Raw genomic sequence first — 20,402 nt, forward strand, 5'->3', positions numbered from 1 at the left:
TCTACCAGAACGAGCACTAAAGCTAATCCAGATAAGCATTAGCTGCCCTAGCTAATTCTTGCACACAGGAGTCAATTATTAGCTCCGGGAGCTTAAAAGTTGCTTGTCACGATATCAGCAAACATATCAGCTGTGCGAACTTACATATTTTTTTCCGTGTAGTGCGTGACTCGCAGAGACGCTCCGTGGATCCCTCCGAGGATCGCACCCCGTTCCATAAGAGGAGCCAGCACAATCTCGAAAACGGGCGAGTTTTGTGAACAGCGCGGCGCTCTAAGCAGCGAGACCGCGCCTCGGCTGCCTCACGGACGCTTCCGGCCTGCTCCTGCGCCACGGCCTCCCCCTCTGCACCGCCCCTTATAATGGGCAGCTGTCCCCCCCCCCCCCTCCTTCCCTTTCCCCAGAGAGAGGCCGCCCCACAAGAGCAGAGCAGGCCTCGAGAGAAGAGCCAAACCAGCACGACGCTCGCTGTGTGGCCTGACCGCGTCAGAGGAACTGAACTGAACTGAACTGAAAAGAGAATTATAGAATGCACTGGACTCGGGGGAAAGGATAGAACGCGGAACGTGTCGCATGAGAGCATTTAGGAGGGGGGCCTGAGCTCGCACAGAAGGCGGGGTCAAACGTCTTTGCGGACGGAAAGGGCGAGGGGGGGGGGGGTACACACGCACAGACAGCGAAAAGAGGTTTAACAGGGGGAGCAGAGCCGGGCAGCAGAGCAGCACCGGCGGGACGAGCACGAGCAGGCCGGGAGGCTCGCCGGGAGGGCACATCGATCGACGACTGTGCCTGTTTCCTGTGTAGAGCTGTGCTGGGCCTCCCGCCCCGCGCTCTGCACAACACGGGGGCAGCCGCATCGCGAGGGTCCCCCCCCCCCCCCCACACACGCGCGCGTATTCAATAAATGCTACCCACATCACGATACAGTCACAGGATCGGAGTATCCGTTTACAACTGTCAACTGTCAGTGTGCTGTGTTCGTATCAGCAGAATGTTGCCTCCCCCCCCCCCCTTGCCAACCTGGCGGTCCTTCTCTCTCATCTACCTTGCCACTAACGGGTGCCCGGACATCTCGCCCCAGTTACAACTATCGCCACGACCTTGGGGCGGGCCCCGGATGCAAGGTTTTGCCAACTCGCCCCAATCTGCCTCCATTTTCAAAAATCTTGCCCCATTCAACTTTAATGGCACTGTTAACCATGCATGCCACCTCGAGGGGGCTGTGCTTGCGGAGTCACCTAACGCGAAGAAGTGAACGAGGCGATGAGGACCGACTTGTTCGTCGCCTTGGCGTTTGTCCCCGTGGACGACGCAGAGGACAGCTACGACGCGCTCGCAGACGTCACTACCCGTTTATTTATATTTCATATTTAATTGGTTAAAAAGTAAATACTTTTCTTATACCCTTTGGAGTAATTCTTAGTAAGAACAATACTTTTTAGTGTTTTCTCCGGTGCAGCCTCTTCGAAATTCAGCGTCTCTCTGAACTGCAGAAGAACTACTGCACCATGGCGTGCGACGTGCTGGGCGAGCCTGTAGAGACCAGACGAGGCTGACGTCTCATATGCAACTGACTTGTGTGCAAATAGTGGGACAGAAACATCGCTTCAACAATGGAGAAAGTATGTGTGTTTAGGCCTCTTTCAACATTGCTCCGATGACGACAGATTGGGAGGTGGCCAAAGCCTAAACGAGGATTATTCCACCCTAGACTCTCGGGTTCGTTTAAATCTGTGTGCCGGGTGTTTCGAAGCATCACGCCAAGCGGTTGGCCTCCTCTCAGGGACATGGCGCCTTACGAGCAGAGGGAGTAGGCAGGCAAACGGCGCGCGACCAAAAACACCCGCGGGTTATATATCTCAAAAGTCTTCCTTCCTTTCGACTATTGGTTCAACTTAAATGTAAGTCGAGGCATTAGTTTTTGTCAAAAATATTTGCATAATAACTATGAAAATATGCAAATAACCACAATCCAAAAAGAGGATAAATTTATCCACAGCACTGGATAAACGTATCCATTGAGGATTGGGGCTGTGCTTTGAATATTTCGCTGTGCCAACTTTGCCACGTGTCAACTGCACTGCTCGCCTTAATAAATGTTCCAGTTTAAATTAGAGAAGGGTGGATCGGAAAATGGCGGTGGTTTGCATGGCTCCGGCCTGGTCAGCCTCGATGGTCCACAAGTGTACGAGTAGGTAAGCGGGCCCCAAAGACAGACAGGTCGGGCCAGCGGGGCACGACGGGCACGGCCTGCTCAGGGCACGGCCTGCTCTGGGCACGGGCACGGCCTGCTTCTGGGCACGGCCGCTGGGCACGGCCTCTGGGCACGCCGGAGAGGGGGAGAGCCGAGGGGAGAACCTCACGGGGTCCCGCCGCGCCGAGCACCGAGAGCGAGGGGTGGGATGAGGAGAGAAAGAGAGAAGGGGGAGGGAGCTGGAGGGAGAGACAGACAGAGGGAAGGGTGGGAGAGAGAGCGCCCAACGGAGAGAGAGGAGCTGGGGGCGGGCGGGGGAGAGACAGACAGAGAGCGAGAAGGGGAGGGGGAGCCCAGCGGAGAGAAGGGGAGGGCCTGGAGGAGCGGGGGCCCCGAATCAATACGAGAGCTACACCAGTGACCCCCTTGCCGCCGCCGGGAGGGGGTAGGGGCTGAGGGAAGGGGGTGGTGGCCGCGGCCTCCGCTCCACTCCTCGCCGCGCCATCCACCCGCCACCCGCCATGAGGCTGACAGGAGACGGCATGCCATGCGATGGCCTGTGCCAAACTGCAGCCGCCCCGTCTCTCACTCTTTCTTTGTATCTCAGACACTCAAACTCCCACTCTCTCTCTCTCTCACTCACTCTCATCATTACCGCAGGTGTGACAGACACAGCAACAAGCCGCCCACAGAGCAGCGAGCAGCAGCGCCACCGAGCCCGGACATGAGCTGACACCTCATGACTTGTTACTCCAGGTGACCCCTCCCCCGCTCGCTACCCGTCCCCGCCCCCTCCCCACCGAGCGGTTCTTGGCACGGAAGGGTACCTGGCTGACCACGGGTTCCCGTCGGCGTGTCCTCGGCAGGCGCAGCCCCCGCAGCCCCTGCTGCAGACCGGCAGACTTACCTCCGCTAGTGGCCAGGCAGGCCGGGCCGGAACCGGGAGCTAGGTAGTAATCCACAGTGTCACCGTCCCATGGGCGCGCGCGCGCAAGCACCGCGGCAAGGGCCGGTACAGCCGCCCAGCTCACTCACAGCGGCCGCCCCCGGTCGGGCATCTCGGCCAGGGCCAGTCCACTACACGCGGCCCGCTCTCTGTCCTTGCTGTCCCCGCTGCTGTCCCTCTGCAGGTGCCCCTCGCTCTCGCGCTCACGCCTGCTGTCCGGACAGCTGCCGTGGGGGCGCGTGGCGCACGCGGCTCGAGCACGAGCGGCTCGGGGCAGGCCAGCCTCGCTACTGCCGTTCCGTTCCGTTCGCCGTTCCGATGCCACCACCACCTCCGCCCCCCTGCCACCCGCAGCGGCTCGGCTCGTCTCGGCCCGGCTCGGGTCCACGTTCGGCGGCTCGGCCCGGCCCCGAGTGAGTCGTGTGTACGGAGATCCCGCCCCCACGCTCCGCCGCCGCCACCCGCCCGCCGCCCCCGACGAGGCCGTTCATTGGGGGTGGACAGGACGGGACGGTGCGATGGTCACTCACGGCCCCAACCTCACTGCACGGAACACAGCCGGTCCGGACACAACCTCGGGCCGTTTCAGCTCCCCATCATGGGACACGGCCGAGGCCGCCGAAGTGTCAATGCGGCCCAACCCAGCCCCGCCTTATCATGTCTTGGCCGACGAGGCCGAACCAAATCCCAACTCCACCACCCCATCTACCTATCTGCGGCTGGCCTCGGCTGCGAGGTGGGGGGAGTCGCTGCGCGGATCGGCGGATCTTCCTCGCGCACCCCTCGCCTCCACTACCTTTCCTTCCCGAGGCCGAGCTTCAAGGTACCTCACCTCACCCCATCCCTGCCTCCAAGACCACCTCGAGGCACCTAGGAGGGTGATGCCCTTTCGACGTGAAACATAAGGGAAGGGGGGAAGGTCACAATGTTTTCCTTCAAAGAGATGAAGGGGCGCTAGAGATCCGCGACTCAGTGCCATCTGTCGTCGCGGCCTCGCTGCGCTGAGCGGTGCGAGGGTGTCTGTGCGGCGGGCGGGCGGCGGCTCAATGGACGAGTACTACATGGGGTAGAGGGGGAAGGGGGCACATCTGGCTGCGAGGACCCCCACCCCCTACAGCAGGACCAGGGGCAGGGGCCGCAGCGGGGGCCGCGAAGGTGGCGGCGTGGAGGCTGGCTGTCCTTACTCACGCGCTCTCGTCAGCTACTCGCTCTGTGCTACTTGGAACGGGCCGTTGATGTCCGACCACGCCTGCCTTGACCGGCTGGGGACCAGATCTGGTCTGAAAAGCGAATCAGATGGTCGGGGCACGAACAATGAATGAAAATATGCGGGCTTTCACTTATGGAAAAGGCCTCATTTGTGTTTATTACCGAGTGAAAGAACATTTAAAGTGTTTTGAAAATGCTATCCTGAAAGCTCACAATAGTTTAGATTCTTTCGCGATGACAAACATCATTCGGTTGTGAATAAGACAACAATTAAGCACTCACCACTCAACAAACCTACTCAATCCTAGGAGCAGACATTTCTTTTTCAAAGTGTATATGAATGTTAAAGATAGTCAGGATTATCTTGAATCGATCATCTTTAAGGGAAGATCAAATAAACAATATTCTTAGAGCAACGGTCAGTGAATTGGACTCCATAGTCAAAAGACATTCTTAAACCCTGATCAAAGGGAAAGAATATGCAAAGTATGAGTAGTACTTCTTCAGTGTATATTTTTTATAAAAGACAGATAATCCACATACCCAATTAGGAATGAGTAGTGGAGTCGACAGAGATTCAACGGGTTGTCCACACCCATAGAGATGAAAGATTACTTAAAAGAGATGACCACCATGATCAAGTTTTTAGTCATTTTTGATGGGGTTTCTGCGTAACTCATCAATGCTCTGTAAAGTAAACTTATTTAGAGTGGTTATTATATTCTAGTGCATGGCTTTCAAAATCTCAAAAAAGCCTCAAGCATTCCTTGCAGTCAATTTAACAGGCTACTGACAGGAAAACGAGTCTTTCAAAATATTTGAAATGCATTTGAGTATTACATAGTGCATATATTCTTGTGAATAACTGATACATATAATCTTTATTTACCGTAATAAAACACAAGAAGTTGAGTCTTAAACGTCTGTCTGTTGAAACACATGTGCTGTATGCAAATGTGCATTCAAGAATATATTTTACTTCATAACACAATGTCAATTTTCTAATGAGATATGACATACCGATGCTGACTGCGTTATAAATTCATAAGAATAGAATGCCTGACAGAGCCAATTTGACATGGTAATACAGGAAAGACGAAAGCAATCACTATAAACTTGCTATGGAATATACAAATTTATAACCAAATTACAACCGATACAAAGGTTTTGTTTGAAGTGACCAATATTTGAAAAGCACGTAAAGATAATGCAAAATTTCCACAGAGAAAAAATGGTAACTTACTGCATACCTCAATTAGGGGAATAATTAACATTGTCATTCATTTAGATCACATTCCAAACTATAGAAAGCTAGAAACTATTCCCAAATTATTTGTCTTCCCTCAATTAAACAGCACATTACCAATATATGGACTACATCTGACTTAAGAATAAAAGGAGAACACTCATCATACTGCATAGGAAATATCAAAGCTCATACTAAAACAAATAACTAAGGTAGAGATATGTCTCAATGCACCATCATAAAGGAATCTTTCTAATAAAGTTTGATTTCATACAAGTAGATTTTAACAGGTAAAAGTTTATCAACAAATTGAGATATAAAAACACCATATACACACAATCACATTACCTTCCAATGACTACTGCATGTGTTGTACATTTCATAGTCATGTAAAACACAAAGTGGTATCCATAAAGTCGGAAACAGAAATATAAATTTTCAAACCATAAACAATAAAGAACTGCACGGAAATACAAGACTGTATCAATCACTAAAGATCCGCACCATATATATAATCACCAATTAACTGCTGTGGTACAGTAATGACATCATTTCTTGGTTTTAAAATCTGCTCAACCGATAATTTTAGCATGAGATAAAACAATAGTGTTTGTTTCTATAGGGTTCCTACAGTGACATAAAAAAAAAGTACAGATTCAATGTTGACATACAAAGAAAAATGAAACAAGAAATACCTAAATCACAGTTAAATTTTAACCTTCAAGAAAGCATAATAGTAAATTAACCATATTCAAAGGAGCAACTATATCAGTTATCACACACAAGTAATGTGGAAACAGATAACAAAATCCCTAACAAGGAAAGATTTAGCAGTACAGCCATAGACAATAGTGTTTAGGGCCCCCAAATTTGAAGACTCTACTACATCATCTTTGATCCCAAATTCATTCTGTATAAGTAAGAGAAAGCTGAAGAAACATTTTAGAAGACAGTGTTATATTTGGTACCATTCATCAAAAAAGCTTGGGCAGCATTTGACAAGCCATGCCAAAAACATGTTTGCCAGAAGTGGAATTATTTGGATTCAGACATTCTACATACAAATAACCAAGCTACCAGCATGGCTCTATTTAAGTTTATGGCCACTTGTAAAAATGCTGAGTAAATAATTCTCTCGATACTCAGATTACAGCAGACATCACTCTCACAAAATAATAAAAGAACCAGTAGATAATCCTACAGCAAATACTAGATTAGTTTAAGGTGTAACATGTAAATTATAAACGCCAATAATCTTACCTTTAAATAATTAATTACAAGGTTAAAAAATGAAAGCTAAGGAATGAAGGACTTTGGCATTTTCATTTGGACATTAAAAGGAGGTAAAGAATGGTTCCATAATTGTATTGGTATCATGGCATTTACAAGTAACAGCCAACACAGGTTAAAGAAGAACTCCCGAATCTATACACGCTGTTGCATTCCAATGTAAATACTGAGAGACATCTAAGAATTAAGTAGACATACTAGAAAATGCTGAAAAAATACAGGAAAAGCAAATCAGTTCCTATTTTGTCTAGATACCAAATTTGTTAGCAAATTGCAATTTTGCTATAACTCCTGCCTACAAATTCACTAATGACACAGCTAGAAAAGCTCAAAAGCTCAGTGGAAAATTAATAGCCAAGGGTTGATATTAGGAGAGTTGAATCCCAAAGCTTACATCTACAGCTAAAAGCCGCAGATTGAACTTTATGGTTTGTTACCTCCTCACCTTGTGTTAACAAGGATCTGTTTAAAGTAGGGCTTGGTGTTCACATAAGATTCTTGGTTCACAAGAAGTGAAAAAGGGATGTCAAGCCAAATAAAGTTACACAATCTACCTTACAATACAACAATTAAATTGCTGTGTACCTACCCAAACTACCCATGAGCCTGTCATAAAAAAATAAATCTGAGAATAATTATATTTTTACATTGTATGTCAATTATTGTTCATGGTAAATAGTATCTTCCATTTCTTTAAGAAATGGAAAGAAATGGGTTTGTTTTAGCAATAAAATGAACTTGTGCTAAAATTTGCATGATTATTTCATTAAGAGACAGAGAAAGCTAATTAAAACAATAAAACAGTAAATACCTTGGTTAAAATAAAACAAAAGTGAGAAATTTTGACTGCATTGACATCCTTCCAGTTAAGCCACAGTTAAACCTCATTCATTACCTTGAATTTCATTAGAAAGTAAGAATGAAAAGATTTCTGTACCAAGTGGGTGAACAGCTTGAGACAAATATTTCCTTCATTAGATTTGAACCAGAACCTTTTATATTAATTGTATAGTTATCAGAAAAGTAAACCTGAGTAAAGTTTTGACCAAGAATAGATGAGAATTAAGAGTAAACCCGTTGCTCGCATTGAATAATTGGTGACGCTATAATGGACCTAGCAAAAGCATTAAACCACCTATAGACAGGTGCTAGCACTCTCACTTCCTTTCATATTTTTTTAAAGAGGGTAGAGTGATAGTGCCTCAGTATGGCAACATACAAAAATACTTTTGCAAGTGAAAAACTCAGTCAAGCAACCAAAGGGCATAACAGCCATACTTCACCTTCCAACAGCTTTATATTTGTATCACAAACAGCCCAAATGGCTCCTAATCAATTTTAGTATTATTAACACTGCCAGCATCCAGCTAAACACTATACAAGTCCTTGCACAATATTGCCTCTTGTACAGTGCTCCATAGTAGCATCCATTCATTGGCGGTTAGACTGGCCTAAGTAAAGAGGCATTGCTTTTACTTCAATGCAACCACATCACTGAGATGCTTAGCGTAAAGGGTTGACAACACATTTAGCACGAACAGCTGTCTTTGCTGGCAGTTTGATCATTAACAAGGGTGTTCCGGCCGCCAGGTTGAGAGGGTTTGTGTTGAACTCCAGACTCTGCTGCATTTAGGTCCAACCTAGAAGGTAAAGAGATGTTATAATTCAACAATAAACCTGAAAAGTAAGAATATAGTAGCTTAAAACAGCATATTTCCCTCACCTTCCATCTTGAATGCTCTGATAGATTTTCTTTGCTGTTTCCAGAAAAGCTTCCTCTACATTTTCACCACTGAAAATAAAAAGTAAATAACTCCTACTGTGAAGAAAACAGCTTACAGCATAATCAATCAATTACACTTCTTACCTCTTAGCACTGGCCTCAACAAACATAAGACCATTCTCATCAGCAAACTGTTTTGCTTCTTCATATGTGACATCCCGTGCAGCATTTAGATCACATTTGTTTCCAATCAAGAATATCACCTTAAGAAAAAGAAAACTTAGTAATACTCTAAGAAAAAGACGACAACAACAAAGCCCACTGAGTAGCTCCAAAGCAAAAGAATGGACTTAAATCTTACAGTGCTTGGGTTGGTAAGATTTCGGGTGTCGGTGAGCCAGCTACTGAGGTGATTGTAAGTAGAGCGACGTGTTATGTCATAAACCATCAATGCACCAGCAGCACCGCGATAATATGATCTAGAAGAAAGATTCAAAAACTGTATTACACAAAAATTAAAAACTTCAACTAGAAATGTACTAAATTAGATTGTCAGAAAACATACCTAGTTACTGCACGGAAGCGTTCCTGTCCAGCTGTGTCCCAAATTTGCAGCTTTATCTTCTGCCCAGATACTTCAATGATGCGGGTTCCAAATTCAACACCAATTGTATGAGGGCAGTCTGACATAACTATTAAGATAAACGAAACAAAATGTAATAAAAGATCTTGCAAAAAGTAACATACTAATACGATTTATGCATCGAAATGGAAAAAAAAGCATCTTACATTTCTTTTCAGTAAACTGATGGAGGAGACATGATTTACCAACACCCATATCTCCAATGATGATGTACTTGAAAATGTACGAGTAGTTGTACGGTCCAACAGACATGATGGCTGAAATTTTTGAAAAGAACACATGGTTTATTTATTTGACATAGTACAATTTCAGGTGAGTATACATTTCACAGTTTACAGGGGGGGGGGGTTTCCCAGTGTAAAGAGACCTTTACCTCTCCTGCCAGTATGTTCATATGCGACTCAAAGTCTCACATCATGTCTTTTACTGGTTAAAAACAATTAAAATCGTGCCTGAGTGGCACCCATATCAAAGAAACTACTGGTAAGTCATGAATGAGTGATAAACAATGATATTGAAAAAAGAAACAATGTCGCACTTCAAAAAATTGAAACCAAATGCAACCCTCTTATTATTCACAGATCACGTTAATCTCACAACTACTCCTCATTCAACACAATAATGACAAATGGTGGAACTAGAGAGAACAGAAATAAATTAAACCCATATTTTTTCCAGCAATAAATCCAAAATAGGCTGATAACATAACCAAACCTACCAAATATGTATACTGTCTAACTGGATAAACTTTATGTAAAGAAGACATTTGAATCTGAGTGCTGACGTAAGTAAACTAATCATCGTGAATCAAGGAAAGGGCAAGTCCGTGGGAACAGATGGGCGTCTGTCCGAAATGTAGACAAATGACTGAAATCAAAACATTTGCTGCTGCTTACCTGTTTATCAGTATTAACCACTGGTCGACAAGGTTATGTTCTGCTAATACCTTAAATTGCGAACGTAAGCGGGTTGCTGATTGAGCTTGATTTCTAATTGTCAAACGAAAATTAAAAGCCTGCTTTGTGATAAAAATATGGAAGTCGGCCAAAACCCATCTGCACTTTCCACTATCGCGCTATGTTAATCGATGGCATGAACCGAAAATTTGAATACCAATGATGCCAATTAGTAACGTAGCAGCCACTGCATTACTAAAGGAATCGAGGAGGGGTAAGAAAAGGGGACAGGGAAACTATCTAATGCTGTGACCAATGTACACACACAACCAAGCAAAATGACTCAAAAGACCATCGTACGTACATACGTACTTGCTTTCGGGCAGAGATAAGGAGCCAGAAAATATCAAACATATCGAACAATGTCTCGCCTCTCGAAGCTAGCTATCGGTCAATCTCTGCTCAACACCCGTCACCCGTCGTCAAGCAGAAGCAGACAGCGAAAGAAAAAAGAACTCCATGACAAAAGTGTAAACAGTTCTAAATTTTCTCCTTGTTTTAAAAAAATAGTGTAACGATGAGAATAAATAGACACAAACGCATCCAAAAGACTTTGGCATTTTATGCCAATAACTTTGGATTTCGGAAACCCTTTCAAGTTTTAATCGACGGAACGTTTTGTTTCGTTGCACTAAAGGTAGTTTTGATCTAACCTTTTGTCACACGTTTCTTTGTTGTTTATTGTGAATGTATTTATTCAATCTGTCATCTTTCAGGATCAACTTGACATTCAAGATCAGTTGAAAATATACTTAGGCAATGAAATTAAACTTCTTACCACACCATGCATTGTTTTGGAAACTGAAAAGCTAGGTGAGTATACATGTTCTTATAGTCCGGCCAGTCAAAGGTGACGCCTGGCGTAGCACCTCTTGAGACCATTATTATACCCGGGCGACTAACTATACCTTTAATTTTTAAATACAGGTAAAAGTGTGTTTGGCGCTATGCTAATTGTTAAAAAATTTCCAATCCATAAATGTAGTCACAAGGATAAACCAGTTACTGGGAGTAAATGCTTGCAATCTATGATTGGGACTTCTAACCCAAATCGGTATGTGGAAAACTGTGTGCATTTTTCCATTTTGCATAAATTTTCCATAATAGCAAGTTCATCTCAAACATATCTTTCTTTCAGATATATTATCGCAACGCAAGACAGAGACCTACAAGATAGATTGAGATCCATTCCAGGTGTTCCTCTTTTATATTTTCATAACAAAGCACCAACCCTTGAAGCACCTTCCGACGAAAGTCATAAAGCAGCTTCTCAAGCTACAAATAGTCTGTAAGTATACAATTCATATTGAAATTCTGTTCTATTTGACTGGTTTTAACTGTACTATTCATTTTCCTAGCTGGGGCGTTAGCAAATTTGAACAAGAGACTTTAGCTAAACTTAAAGAAGTTGAATTGGGTGTGAAGTCTGACAGTGAACTTACTCCCAAAAAAAGAAAGAAAAGGGGTGGGGCTAACCCACTGTCCTGTAAGAAGAGTAAGAAGAAAAAATCAGACCCTGTTCAACCTGAATCGAAGAGTGATGGAGGAGTTAAAAAGAAGAGGAGTAGAAAGAGGAAAAAGATACCACAACATGTGAAAGATGAGCTGATGCGATTGAAATCAGCTTGATAAGGGTTATACTTAAATCGCTTGTGTGATGAAATACTGTTTTCTCAAGTAATAAATTATCTTATAGTTCACGTAATGAAGCAATTTAATTGTTTATTTACAGCAATGACATCCCTTAAAATATTCTATTAAAAGTTTTACCTTAATGACACACAAAGGAATTCAGTCTCTATTAATCCTAATAATAAAGACTGATTTCCTTTGTTGACAGAACATAGAGACTACGGTAAGTGAGAGGAAATCTGATTCTGATTTTCTTTTTATCATTCTGAGGCCTTCTCAAAATATTTGGAAAGATAGACAGGATTAAAAAACTATGAACAAACTTGGGCAATAGTATACAGGTACTTAAAAAAAAAAAACTGGCATTGATGTATTTTTAGAGTTAAGAAATCAACAAAACATGTGCATAAAAAGCAACAGAAAATGATTAGAACATATTGATCAAGTAAGAAAACCACAGAATTTTAAAATATTGGTTGTATGTAACGCACACACTCAATGGACATATAAATAAAGGATAGCTCTCAGAATCTACGGTATGCCATGTAAAAGACGTTTGAAGCTGGCATCGTTGCAGAAAATTTGCTGTAGAGTTTTAGTGCAACTTCTATATCACAGTGACAGTTATAAGAGGAAATATCATCAACACACAGACAAAATTATTCGAAACTGTAAGTTTAATTCAGGATTACTTAATTATAATTGGTAAAGTATGGGTCAGCACTATTACTGCATGGGATCACAATTGATTAATAATTAAAGTACAGATCAAAGGGGACACAGTTTTCAAAATAAAACAAACAAAACAAAACCTTTTGATGCGAGTACGCATTGTCAATGTGGCGAGGGACATAAAATAGTACCTAGTTGGGAAGGAGCAACACTTAAGTTCAAACTTCCACTTTTAGGCAACATGTCAAGGTTTACTACAAGCCATTGGTGAATGTAAAACATAATGCAACAATTGTAATTGCATTTAAAAAATTGTTGACATAAAAAAAAAAATCTTTTAACAACATATGCTGTCAGTTAATTCAAATGAAAGTCAAGAATCAGAATGAATGTATGAGAGAACTGCCACTGAAGTGAGTGAGGGTCGTCTCACTCAAAATTGCGAAGAGGGGGAACAATATAACAAAAAATTAAGATATTATTCCCTTTCTTCTGATAAATAAAATAAGATACAATAATTATCCTGATAAAATACACATAAGAACAATGATCACTTTGAGTCAAATTAAGAGATCTTTCAACAACATACTTCTCAGTTTAAGCTCTTAACATCAAAAGTTTTTCTTATTAAAAGGTAATTACTGGCAGTCAGAGAAGATACGTGGTCTTATGAGGGCGAGGTTGGTGATTGAACAAGATTTGATGTGGCCATGTATAACATTTTCATTTGACGGCTCAATGCTGAACCAGGATGACCCTGCACAAATGCCATCAATTGCTCCTGCAATTTGCTTATGATATAGAGGTGCTTACGAACGTCAGAGTCATTAGGATCTAAACTCATGACTGCTTCTTCCAGATACCTAGAAGAAAATATCAAAAGTTAATGATGGTACAAACTTAAAATTACAAATTATTGAATAAATTTATAGGTAAATGGAACACATATACAATTAGCAACATGATTACCTTCGCTTCAGCTCAGTATGATCATTCAAATCAACAGACAGCTGTTGAATCAAAGATAAAAGAACATTTTGTTTCAAAGGGAATGGTTGAGAAGAAAACACCTCTTGAGGATCGACCCTTTCACATACAGCAAGAACAAGAGCAATGCTTGATGCTGATAAGGCCTGCAGCGACACAAAATAAACTTTGTTTAGTGGGACCAAAATAAGTACACCAGTATGAAAAGACAATACAAGCTGTGATCTCTACCTGTTGGAATGCTGAGTTATAATCCCTTTCTTGAATAAAATTCAAGACACGTCGCTCCATACTGGCGTAGTCACTTACAGATTGTGCAGGACTAACGGCTCTTGAGCGAACCGCATTCAAACTTGTCAGAACACTTTCTTCTATAACAGCTTTCTGTTGTTTAAAGCCTTGGGCTAAGTTACCCTTGACTGTATCACTGACTGTTTTGTTAAGTTTATCAAGAAGGCTGTCAAAACAAAATATTAGCTCAAATTCAAAATAAACAGTAGTATGATCTAAGAAATGATAGAAAAACAATTTCTTACCTAGTTTGTAGCTTTTGTAGATTATTATCAAGAGTACTTTTAAGTAAAAGTGTTTGCTGTTCATGTGAAGTTTGCATCGACTCAGCGACTGATTGCAACATTTCATGAGCCCTATCGTATTGCCTCCGTTGCTTTTCAACTGTCCCATCAACATATTGCATATCTATAGACAAGGAAACATAACACTAAAGTAAAATATAATCTAACATTCAAAAATCGTACTGTTCAAAAAAAAGGAAATCAAACTTACACTCTTGGGTTCCTTTTGAAAAAGAATTGTTTATTTGGTGGAACATACTTTGGGTGACCTTTTCCATTGTAGGTACCAATGTTCCAAAAGATTCTTTGTAAAGACTTTGCAATGTTGGTTGAGCCATAATTAAGAGGGACTGATTGAGCATATCCATGAAGGACTGGAAAAGAAAGAATTAGAAACTGTGCATTTGACGAAACTTGCCTGAAACAAATTACCGTAAATTACCGTAGATAGATAACTTACCTTGTTAGTAACTAGTTTGGCCAAATTATCTTTCATTAGCTGATCTGTTGCTGCAAGTTTGGTTGCAACTTCTGTAGCAACTTGTTGCTTCATTTGCTGAACATTACTCCTTACAACTGAGAAAGTAAAATGCATAACATCGTACAACTTAACATGAACAGTACTTCAGTCACTGGGAAGGCACTTACTTGGAACCACTTCCGATTGAATTTCTTGAGAGATAAGGGTCGGGAGTTGAGAGGTTATTATGTTGCTCACAGTTTGAGAAATGACAGACATTAATGCTTCCTGACGTTGATTTTCTTGTTGGTCCCTAGCACGCAATAAGTTCTGAACAGAATTTTGCAGAGCATTCTGTATAGCATTCTGAATGCTCATTTCAAGCTGCTTTTGCTGGGACAGAAGCAGAGCCTGGATTTTATCTGCTATGACAGGCTCAGAGGAAGTAGTTTGAGCTAGTCGAAGTGAGCCAAGTTCTTGTCTCAAACTCTGCAAAATTAAGGATGAATCACTATTTAGATAAATTAAGTACTAAAGGATGAAAAAGTAGATTTAAGTCATCATAATCTTGCCTTAATTTCTACTTGCTGTTGTTGAAGAGTTTCCAAAAGCAGGTCTACACGACTCCATTGAGTTTGTTGCTTCTCTAACTGTTCAGCTGTCACCATGACAGGTGGCTTCTCTTGAGCTGCTGCAACAACTGCTTGTAACGCACTTGTAGTTGTTGCTATGGTTGAAGCTTGGAGTGAGGTTGTCAGAGCGAGTGGTAAAAGCCCACAGGGATTTGAAGGCAGAATCAAGGGTATAGCTTCGCCCGTTGGTACTGTTCCTAAACTGGTCTCCGCCTTGATGCTGAAAGAAGAACTACTAATTATCAAACTACTCATAAATGACTATATAGAATCCAGACATACTTAAAAAAAATCTCACATTGATGGATCTTCAGGAACAGCCGCATTTTGGAAGTTAAAGGGAGTTGTACTGGAAAGACAATCAGAGCTGCCATGTGACAAAATTTCTTCAACTTCACGACTGGGGCTACTGCCACCACTTGCTGTAGGCTCTCTTTTCCTGTTTAGACATGTGTCAGCCTGAAATTGAAAAATTAAATCAGATTTTTAAAAATATTAGTGTTGATAAAAGAAATTACTACATACAGTAATACTTGTACAAATAAGATGAAACAAAACTAACATGCAGAAATACAACAATACAATTAGAAAGCTAAATCCAAAAGTAATGCATGAATAGAAATGTGGCTTGGATTATAAGAAAAGGTAAAAGAAAATACAAGCTCTCAGAACACCATTTACTGGAGTACACAGAACGATGTGACCATAAATGTTAACTTGCATGTATGTACTTGAGAGGAATATCAAGTCATGCTAAGACAAACTAGAACAATTATCTGGTGTGGGCAGCCAGAAAGTCACTGCTAAAGACAACTAGGTAGCTACTATTCCAAACAAAGAGTGCATTCAGCTACATATTAGGAGAAATATCTCCAAAGTTTCAAAACCATCACAGCCAGTGATCCTGTTTGCATTACCATGGCCTTTCCATTGCTTTTCCCTTTAGTCTTCAAAGCTCTGCCATTTGTAGCTTCGTGTTTGGATGAAGGATCAGCTTGCTGTCTGGTTTTCTCACCACAAAGTTCACCTAACTGTGGTCCTAACTGCTCGCTCACCTATGTCACACAAGACAGAGCATGTTACATTTGTATAACAATTTAAATGCAGTTATTCATAGGTTTATATGTGGCTTTCTACATAAGAGTAAAGGAAAATGGGGAAATTTTGCTCACAAGAAGAGGTATGTATGAAACCAATGCATTGAGTGAGAGGATTTAAGAGCAAAGCAAGGGTAAGTATGGATGTGTGTGATACAATGTTGGTTTAGTGCTACAACAACTCACAGGCAGTAAAGGACTGCTAGTTGCATCAACATCATTCTTCTCATTAGAGGAACTGAAGTCATCAGGAGTCATCAAGTTACTGAGACACTTTGGCTCTGTAGACTGATGAAGCTCAGGGAGCGGTGTCAAATTATTTGCACTATCAGTTCCAGCCAAAGCTAAAGTTGAAGTCACTGAATTTTGGGTATTTCCTTTGGCCAGACAGTTTTCAGAGACATCAGACATGCCCTCAGCAAAAGCTGAAATTAGAAAAAGAGTAACACATTAATGCAACGGATTAATAAGAACCCAGATATGTCCGAGGATATGTCAGATAATAATTTGACACATCAGAAAGAGGCAAGGAGAGAAACAGATGGCACAAACTAATTAAGCACAAGGGAGGAGTCAATTGCTGTACCGTCTGTAAAGGCAATACATCACAGTGTTGCGGGTTCGCCTACCCGATCTGCCCGGCGCTATTGTAGGCCAGCGAAGGGCGACTAACTGCCAAAGTGCAAGCGATGCAGAATGCATTGGGTATGCAAACCCGCAACACTGGGGAGTGTTAGCCTTCACACTCGGTACAGGCAGAGGTGCTTAGCAGAAAAATTGACTGGAACTACTAAAATATTTGGATCAGTACAAGGGTTCCAATAGATTTTACTTGGATAAGCATCAACAAGGAACTGAAATACTGTTTGTTTAAATGGCATGCATGTCTTTGCTCTTTACCTTCAATCAGTTGTGGTTGATTCTCAGGAGATTCCTTTCCTAGAAATACACCAATAGTGGTTAGATTAAATACTATTTACTGTTAATTAGTAAGAGAGAACACACCTAATCAAATAGACAGACAGTTGGATAGCCCAATCTACATAAATTAACCACAGGATCAAGTAAGGAAGTAGGTAAGGAGTTTTGATGGGAAAGTACAGAACGAAAGCCAGGGTAGTCCACAGTATTGTTTGGCGGCAAAAAAACATACAAAAAAAACAAGAACTATGCAACCGCTGAAAAGACCCAAGGTTAAGAAAACCCCTTCAGAAAATACATAAATACAACAATCCCGCTCCAATCCAAAATCCACTACTGTAATATCAACATTCCCCACACTGCAAATAAGATAGATAAGGATTCTATAAAACATACCTAGAGTATCTTCAGAATATATGCTCATGGATTTTTTTGCTTCAACAGGCGGATCAAATGAAATTATACACCCTCTTAAAGACTTGGGGTGTACAACATACATGCGGATGACCACCTGAAGAGCCTTTTCTTCATCATCGTCATCTCCTACTCCCCAAAAATTCTGATTAAAAAAACTGTACATACTCAAAAGCTAAAACATAACAAAATGACGAACAAACCTCCATCATCATCTTCATCATCTTCATTATTGTCCATAAGATCGCTTTCCAAGTCACTTGTCACATCATGGTGCCTCTTCACATTACGTATGCCAGCATCAACAATACCAAAACTAAGAATAGGGTTGGGTAATAGAAATTCAGAAACTGCACAAACCCTTGCTATGGAGTCCTTCTGCAGTTGAAGTACATACAGTACCTGAAAACAGGTTTGTTGCAAGTTTAACTTTGTAACATCTGAAAATAGTTAATAAACTGATTGAAATTCAAAATTCTGACTTACTCTATTGTTTATGTCAGAGAGCATAATAAAATCGGCAGAGAGATCAATGCCCGCTTTTAAGCTAATAGAACTGGGAACTGTAGATGTTTGTTTGGAGGCAAAAGAGATTGTCTGCAAGCAAGACCATGTCTCACACGACCAAATTTTTAATTCAGAGTTGTTTTCTGATCCAGTCAAAACGTACTTCCAGAATTGAGTGCTAGAAGAGAAAAGAAACAATCAGTTATTAGGTATATGTCAGACAAAGGAATATTCCACTTTGATGAAGATACTTGCTCTGATGCATGTGAACGATGATTATCAAGGAAGAATAGTGATGATAAAGGTTTTCCATCATGAGGCTGCCACATGTGAAGACACCTTGGCTCTTCTTGTCCTTGCATGTACACCTATGGGAGAGAGCAAGAGAGGCAGGAGCATAAGATGTAACAATAAAAACATTTCTTGCAGTCTCGAACAAAGTCTAAGAAGTACCTGGAAAAACTTCACATATCCATCTAAGCTTGCTGTTGCTAAAGCTGTCCCATCTGGGGAGAATGCTGCATCAACTATGTCCACCTCATGGTGGTTCAGAGAAAGCAACCCTTCTTTAACATCCTCAGGGTGCAACTCCTTGTCAGTTCCATGCTTCTGAATAACCATTTGCACATTCCAAATTTCTGCCTAGAGAAAATTGAAACACAAAAATAGAAAAAGTTAAAAGGGGACCTAACAGGTCATCAAGCAACCTGCAGCAGTGAACAGGCCATCACAGAGAGAAACAAGTACCCTTGGACCATGAGTGACTACAAGCATATTGGCAACTTCTTCATCTTCAGGTTGCTTGGCATCTGAGTCTTCTTCAGGGATATAGGGACACCAAATCAAGCGGTGGATGAGACCTATTTGGTCACGGACATTTTTTTGTGATACATGCAATATCAGTTTTGTTCTGGAAAGTTGTTAAGGTGCTTCATAATGTTGATATTTGTAGTAGAGTATTAGAGCATACAAAAAAAATAAGGGTGAGCAGAGCAAAAAAGGATACTGTAAAGCATTAGGAGTGTCTTCGATGCGGTAGATAAATAATGTTCCTGCTTCATCAACAATACCAAGTATTACTTGAGTAGCAATGTGAGCAAATGCTATATCTTGCACAACCCCAGTTATTCCCTTGCAGAGATATCGGTGGTTGTTTTGACGGTTCACAATACGAACCATACTTTCACTTTTAGAAACAACTAAAAGGGAAAAGAAAAAACTTGACAGTTACTACATCAATAATGAGATTATCCAGAGTCAAAAAATAATCTACTTACCTTGAATACCAAAGGCAATAAATTTTCCGGAGAGATGAACAGCTAAGAGTTGACCCTTGTAAAACCTGACATCCCAACTATGATCAACAATATTGTTGGTTTTAACGTGAGAGCTACTTTTGTCATGATTTCCAGCACTTGGAATAATGGTCACATCATTGCTGTAAATTTCTGTGCTGTGCTGTTCGTCACTTCCCTGGAATTGCCTGTCAAGAAATTTACAGAAGTTAATCATGAATCATGTTGAAAGATCACACAGAAACAGCCTGAAAAAATTACATACACAGTCTGCGTATTGTCTGACGGCGTCATGGCTGTGGAGTTTACTTCCTCTACTGGTCTGAAATCAGAGTCACATTCATGAATTATCAGATGACAGCATGGCTTACATATTTCATAAGGATGTTAACTAACTTACGAATAAAACAAACCAAGGAAATAAAAATTTCATTTAAAACAAGAATAAGCATGCATCTCTATGAGAGGAGTGCAAGGAATAAGCAATTTAAACAACAGATTAGTATCAGTTTACGCCATTGAAGTACAAGAACGTGAGGTTAAGTCACCCGGTAAGCAATGTCAAATCCAACAGAACAAGAGAAGTTGTGAACGTATGGATATCCGCCGCATTAATTTAATGCTATGATTTTATGCAATGTCCCTTGAGGAACTGTACAAAATGAATTAATTGGGGGCATTGACAGCAAGTCGCCTTTGACAACAAATTTGAAAGACGAATCCTAACTGGGTGCAATAATTTAACTTACTGTTTTTCTTCCTCAGCTCCCGCGAAGAAGTAAGACGAAATGGATTTCAACATTAATAATTTGGACTTTTACAGGAGAAAGATATAACACTCAGTATCATATCATTTTCTATGCCCTGCCGCCAGCGATTATTGGAGTATTGCTTGGGACCGCTTTGTACGATCCAAATCCACACTCCAACCAATCCAAATCTCAAATTTCCCAGTTCAGCCAATCCAACCAACAGTGGAAGTGGAAGCGGGGGAGTGGGGCTG

General features: G+C 41.7%; 4 protein-coding genes across 16 annotated transcripts in view; 1 reads left to right on the top strand and 3 right to left on the bottom strand.

The window, feature by feature from the left end:
- LOC113201982 (peripheral-type benzodiazepine receptor-associated protein 1) overlaps positions 1–3,433 on the bottom strand; it is a 62,217-nt gene extending 58,784 nt beyond the window's left edge. For all 11 annotated transcript variants that reach the window (XM_052270529.1, XM_052270537.1, XM_052270536.1 and 8 more), the window contains exon 1: positions 3,102–3,433. The gene's annotated coding sequence lies outside the window, so the exon portion shown is untranslated. The remainder of the gene's footprint in view (positions 1–3,101) is intronic.
- A 1,041-nt stretch (positions 3,434–4,474) lies between these two features.
- On the bottom strand, positions 4,475–10,517 carry LOC113201931 (ras-related protein Rab-14). Its single transcript, XM_026415938.2, has 7 exons — positions 10,148–10,517; positions 9,398–9,508; positions 9,174–9,300; positions 8,970–9,087; positions 8,753–8,871; positions 8,609–8,677; positions 4,475–8,525 (listed from the first exon to the last, which is right to left on the bottom strand). Exons 2-7 carry the CDS (start codon positions 9,501–9,503, stop codon positions 8,414–8,416), a joined length of 651 nt encoding a protein of 216 aa, XP_026271723.1. The 5' UTR covers positions 9,504–9,508; positions 10,148–10,517; the 3' UTR covers positions 4,475–8,413.
- A 102-nt stretch (positions 10,518–10,619) lies between these two features.
- Positions 10,620–11,912, top strand: LOC113201930 (rRNA-processing protein UTP23 homolog). Its single transcript, XM_026415937.2, has 5 exons — positions 10,620–10,844; positions 10,924–11,020; positions 11,135–11,261; positions 11,346–11,495; positions 11,566–11,912. Exons 1-5 carry the CDS (start codon positions 10,725–10,727, stop codon positions 11,834–11,836), a joined length of 765 nt encoding a protein of 254 aa, XP_026271722.1. The 5' UTR covers positions 10,620–10,724; the 3' UTR covers positions 11,837–11,912.
- Positions 11,913–12,498: 586 nt separating this feature from the next.
- Positions 12,499–20,340, bottom strand: LOC113201927 (enhancer of mRNA-decapping protein 4). 3 transcript variants are annotated; one of them, XM_026415928.2, is made up of 22 exons: positions 20,149–20,340; positions 19,665–19,721; positions 19,382–19,587; positions 19,111–19,303; positions 18,852–19,014; positions 18,558–18,746; positions 18,360–18,472; positions 18,084–18,282; positions 17,801–17,999; positions 17,580–17,726; positions 17,163–17,201; positions 16,449–16,687; positions 16,083–16,220; positions 15,464–15,624; positions 15,106–15,385; positions 14,722–15,022; positions 14,534–14,649; positions 14,285–14,447; positions 14,035–14,197; positions 13,730–13,955; positions 13,481–13,644; positions 12,499–13,374 (listed from the first exon to the last, which is right to left on the bottom strand). In XM_026415928.2, exons 1-22 carry the CDS (start codon positions 20,199–20,201, stop codon positions 13,179–13,181), a joined length of 3,705 nt encoding a protein of 1,234 aa, XP_026271713.1. In that variant the 5' UTR covers positions 20,202–20,340; the 3' UTR covers positions 12,499–13,178. The 3 variants fall into 3 exon arrangements, with proteins under 3 accessions (XP_026271713.1, XP_026271714.1, XP_026271715.1); XM_026415929.2 differs by lacking the exon at positions 17,163–17,201; XM_026415930.2 differs by lacking the exon at positions 16,083–16,220.
- Positions 20,341–20,402: the final 62 nt, after the last annotated feature.

This window comes from Frankliniella occidentalis, unplaced genomic scaffold (genome assembly GCF_000697945.3).
Source record: "Frankliniella occidentalis isolate FOCC.00 unplaced genomic scaffold, Focc_3.1 Scaffold126, whole genome shotgun sequence".
NCBI classification, from domain to species: domain Eukaryota; kingdom Metazoa; phylum Arthropoda; class Insecta; order Thysanoptera; family Thripidae; genus Frankliniella; species Frankliniella occidentalis.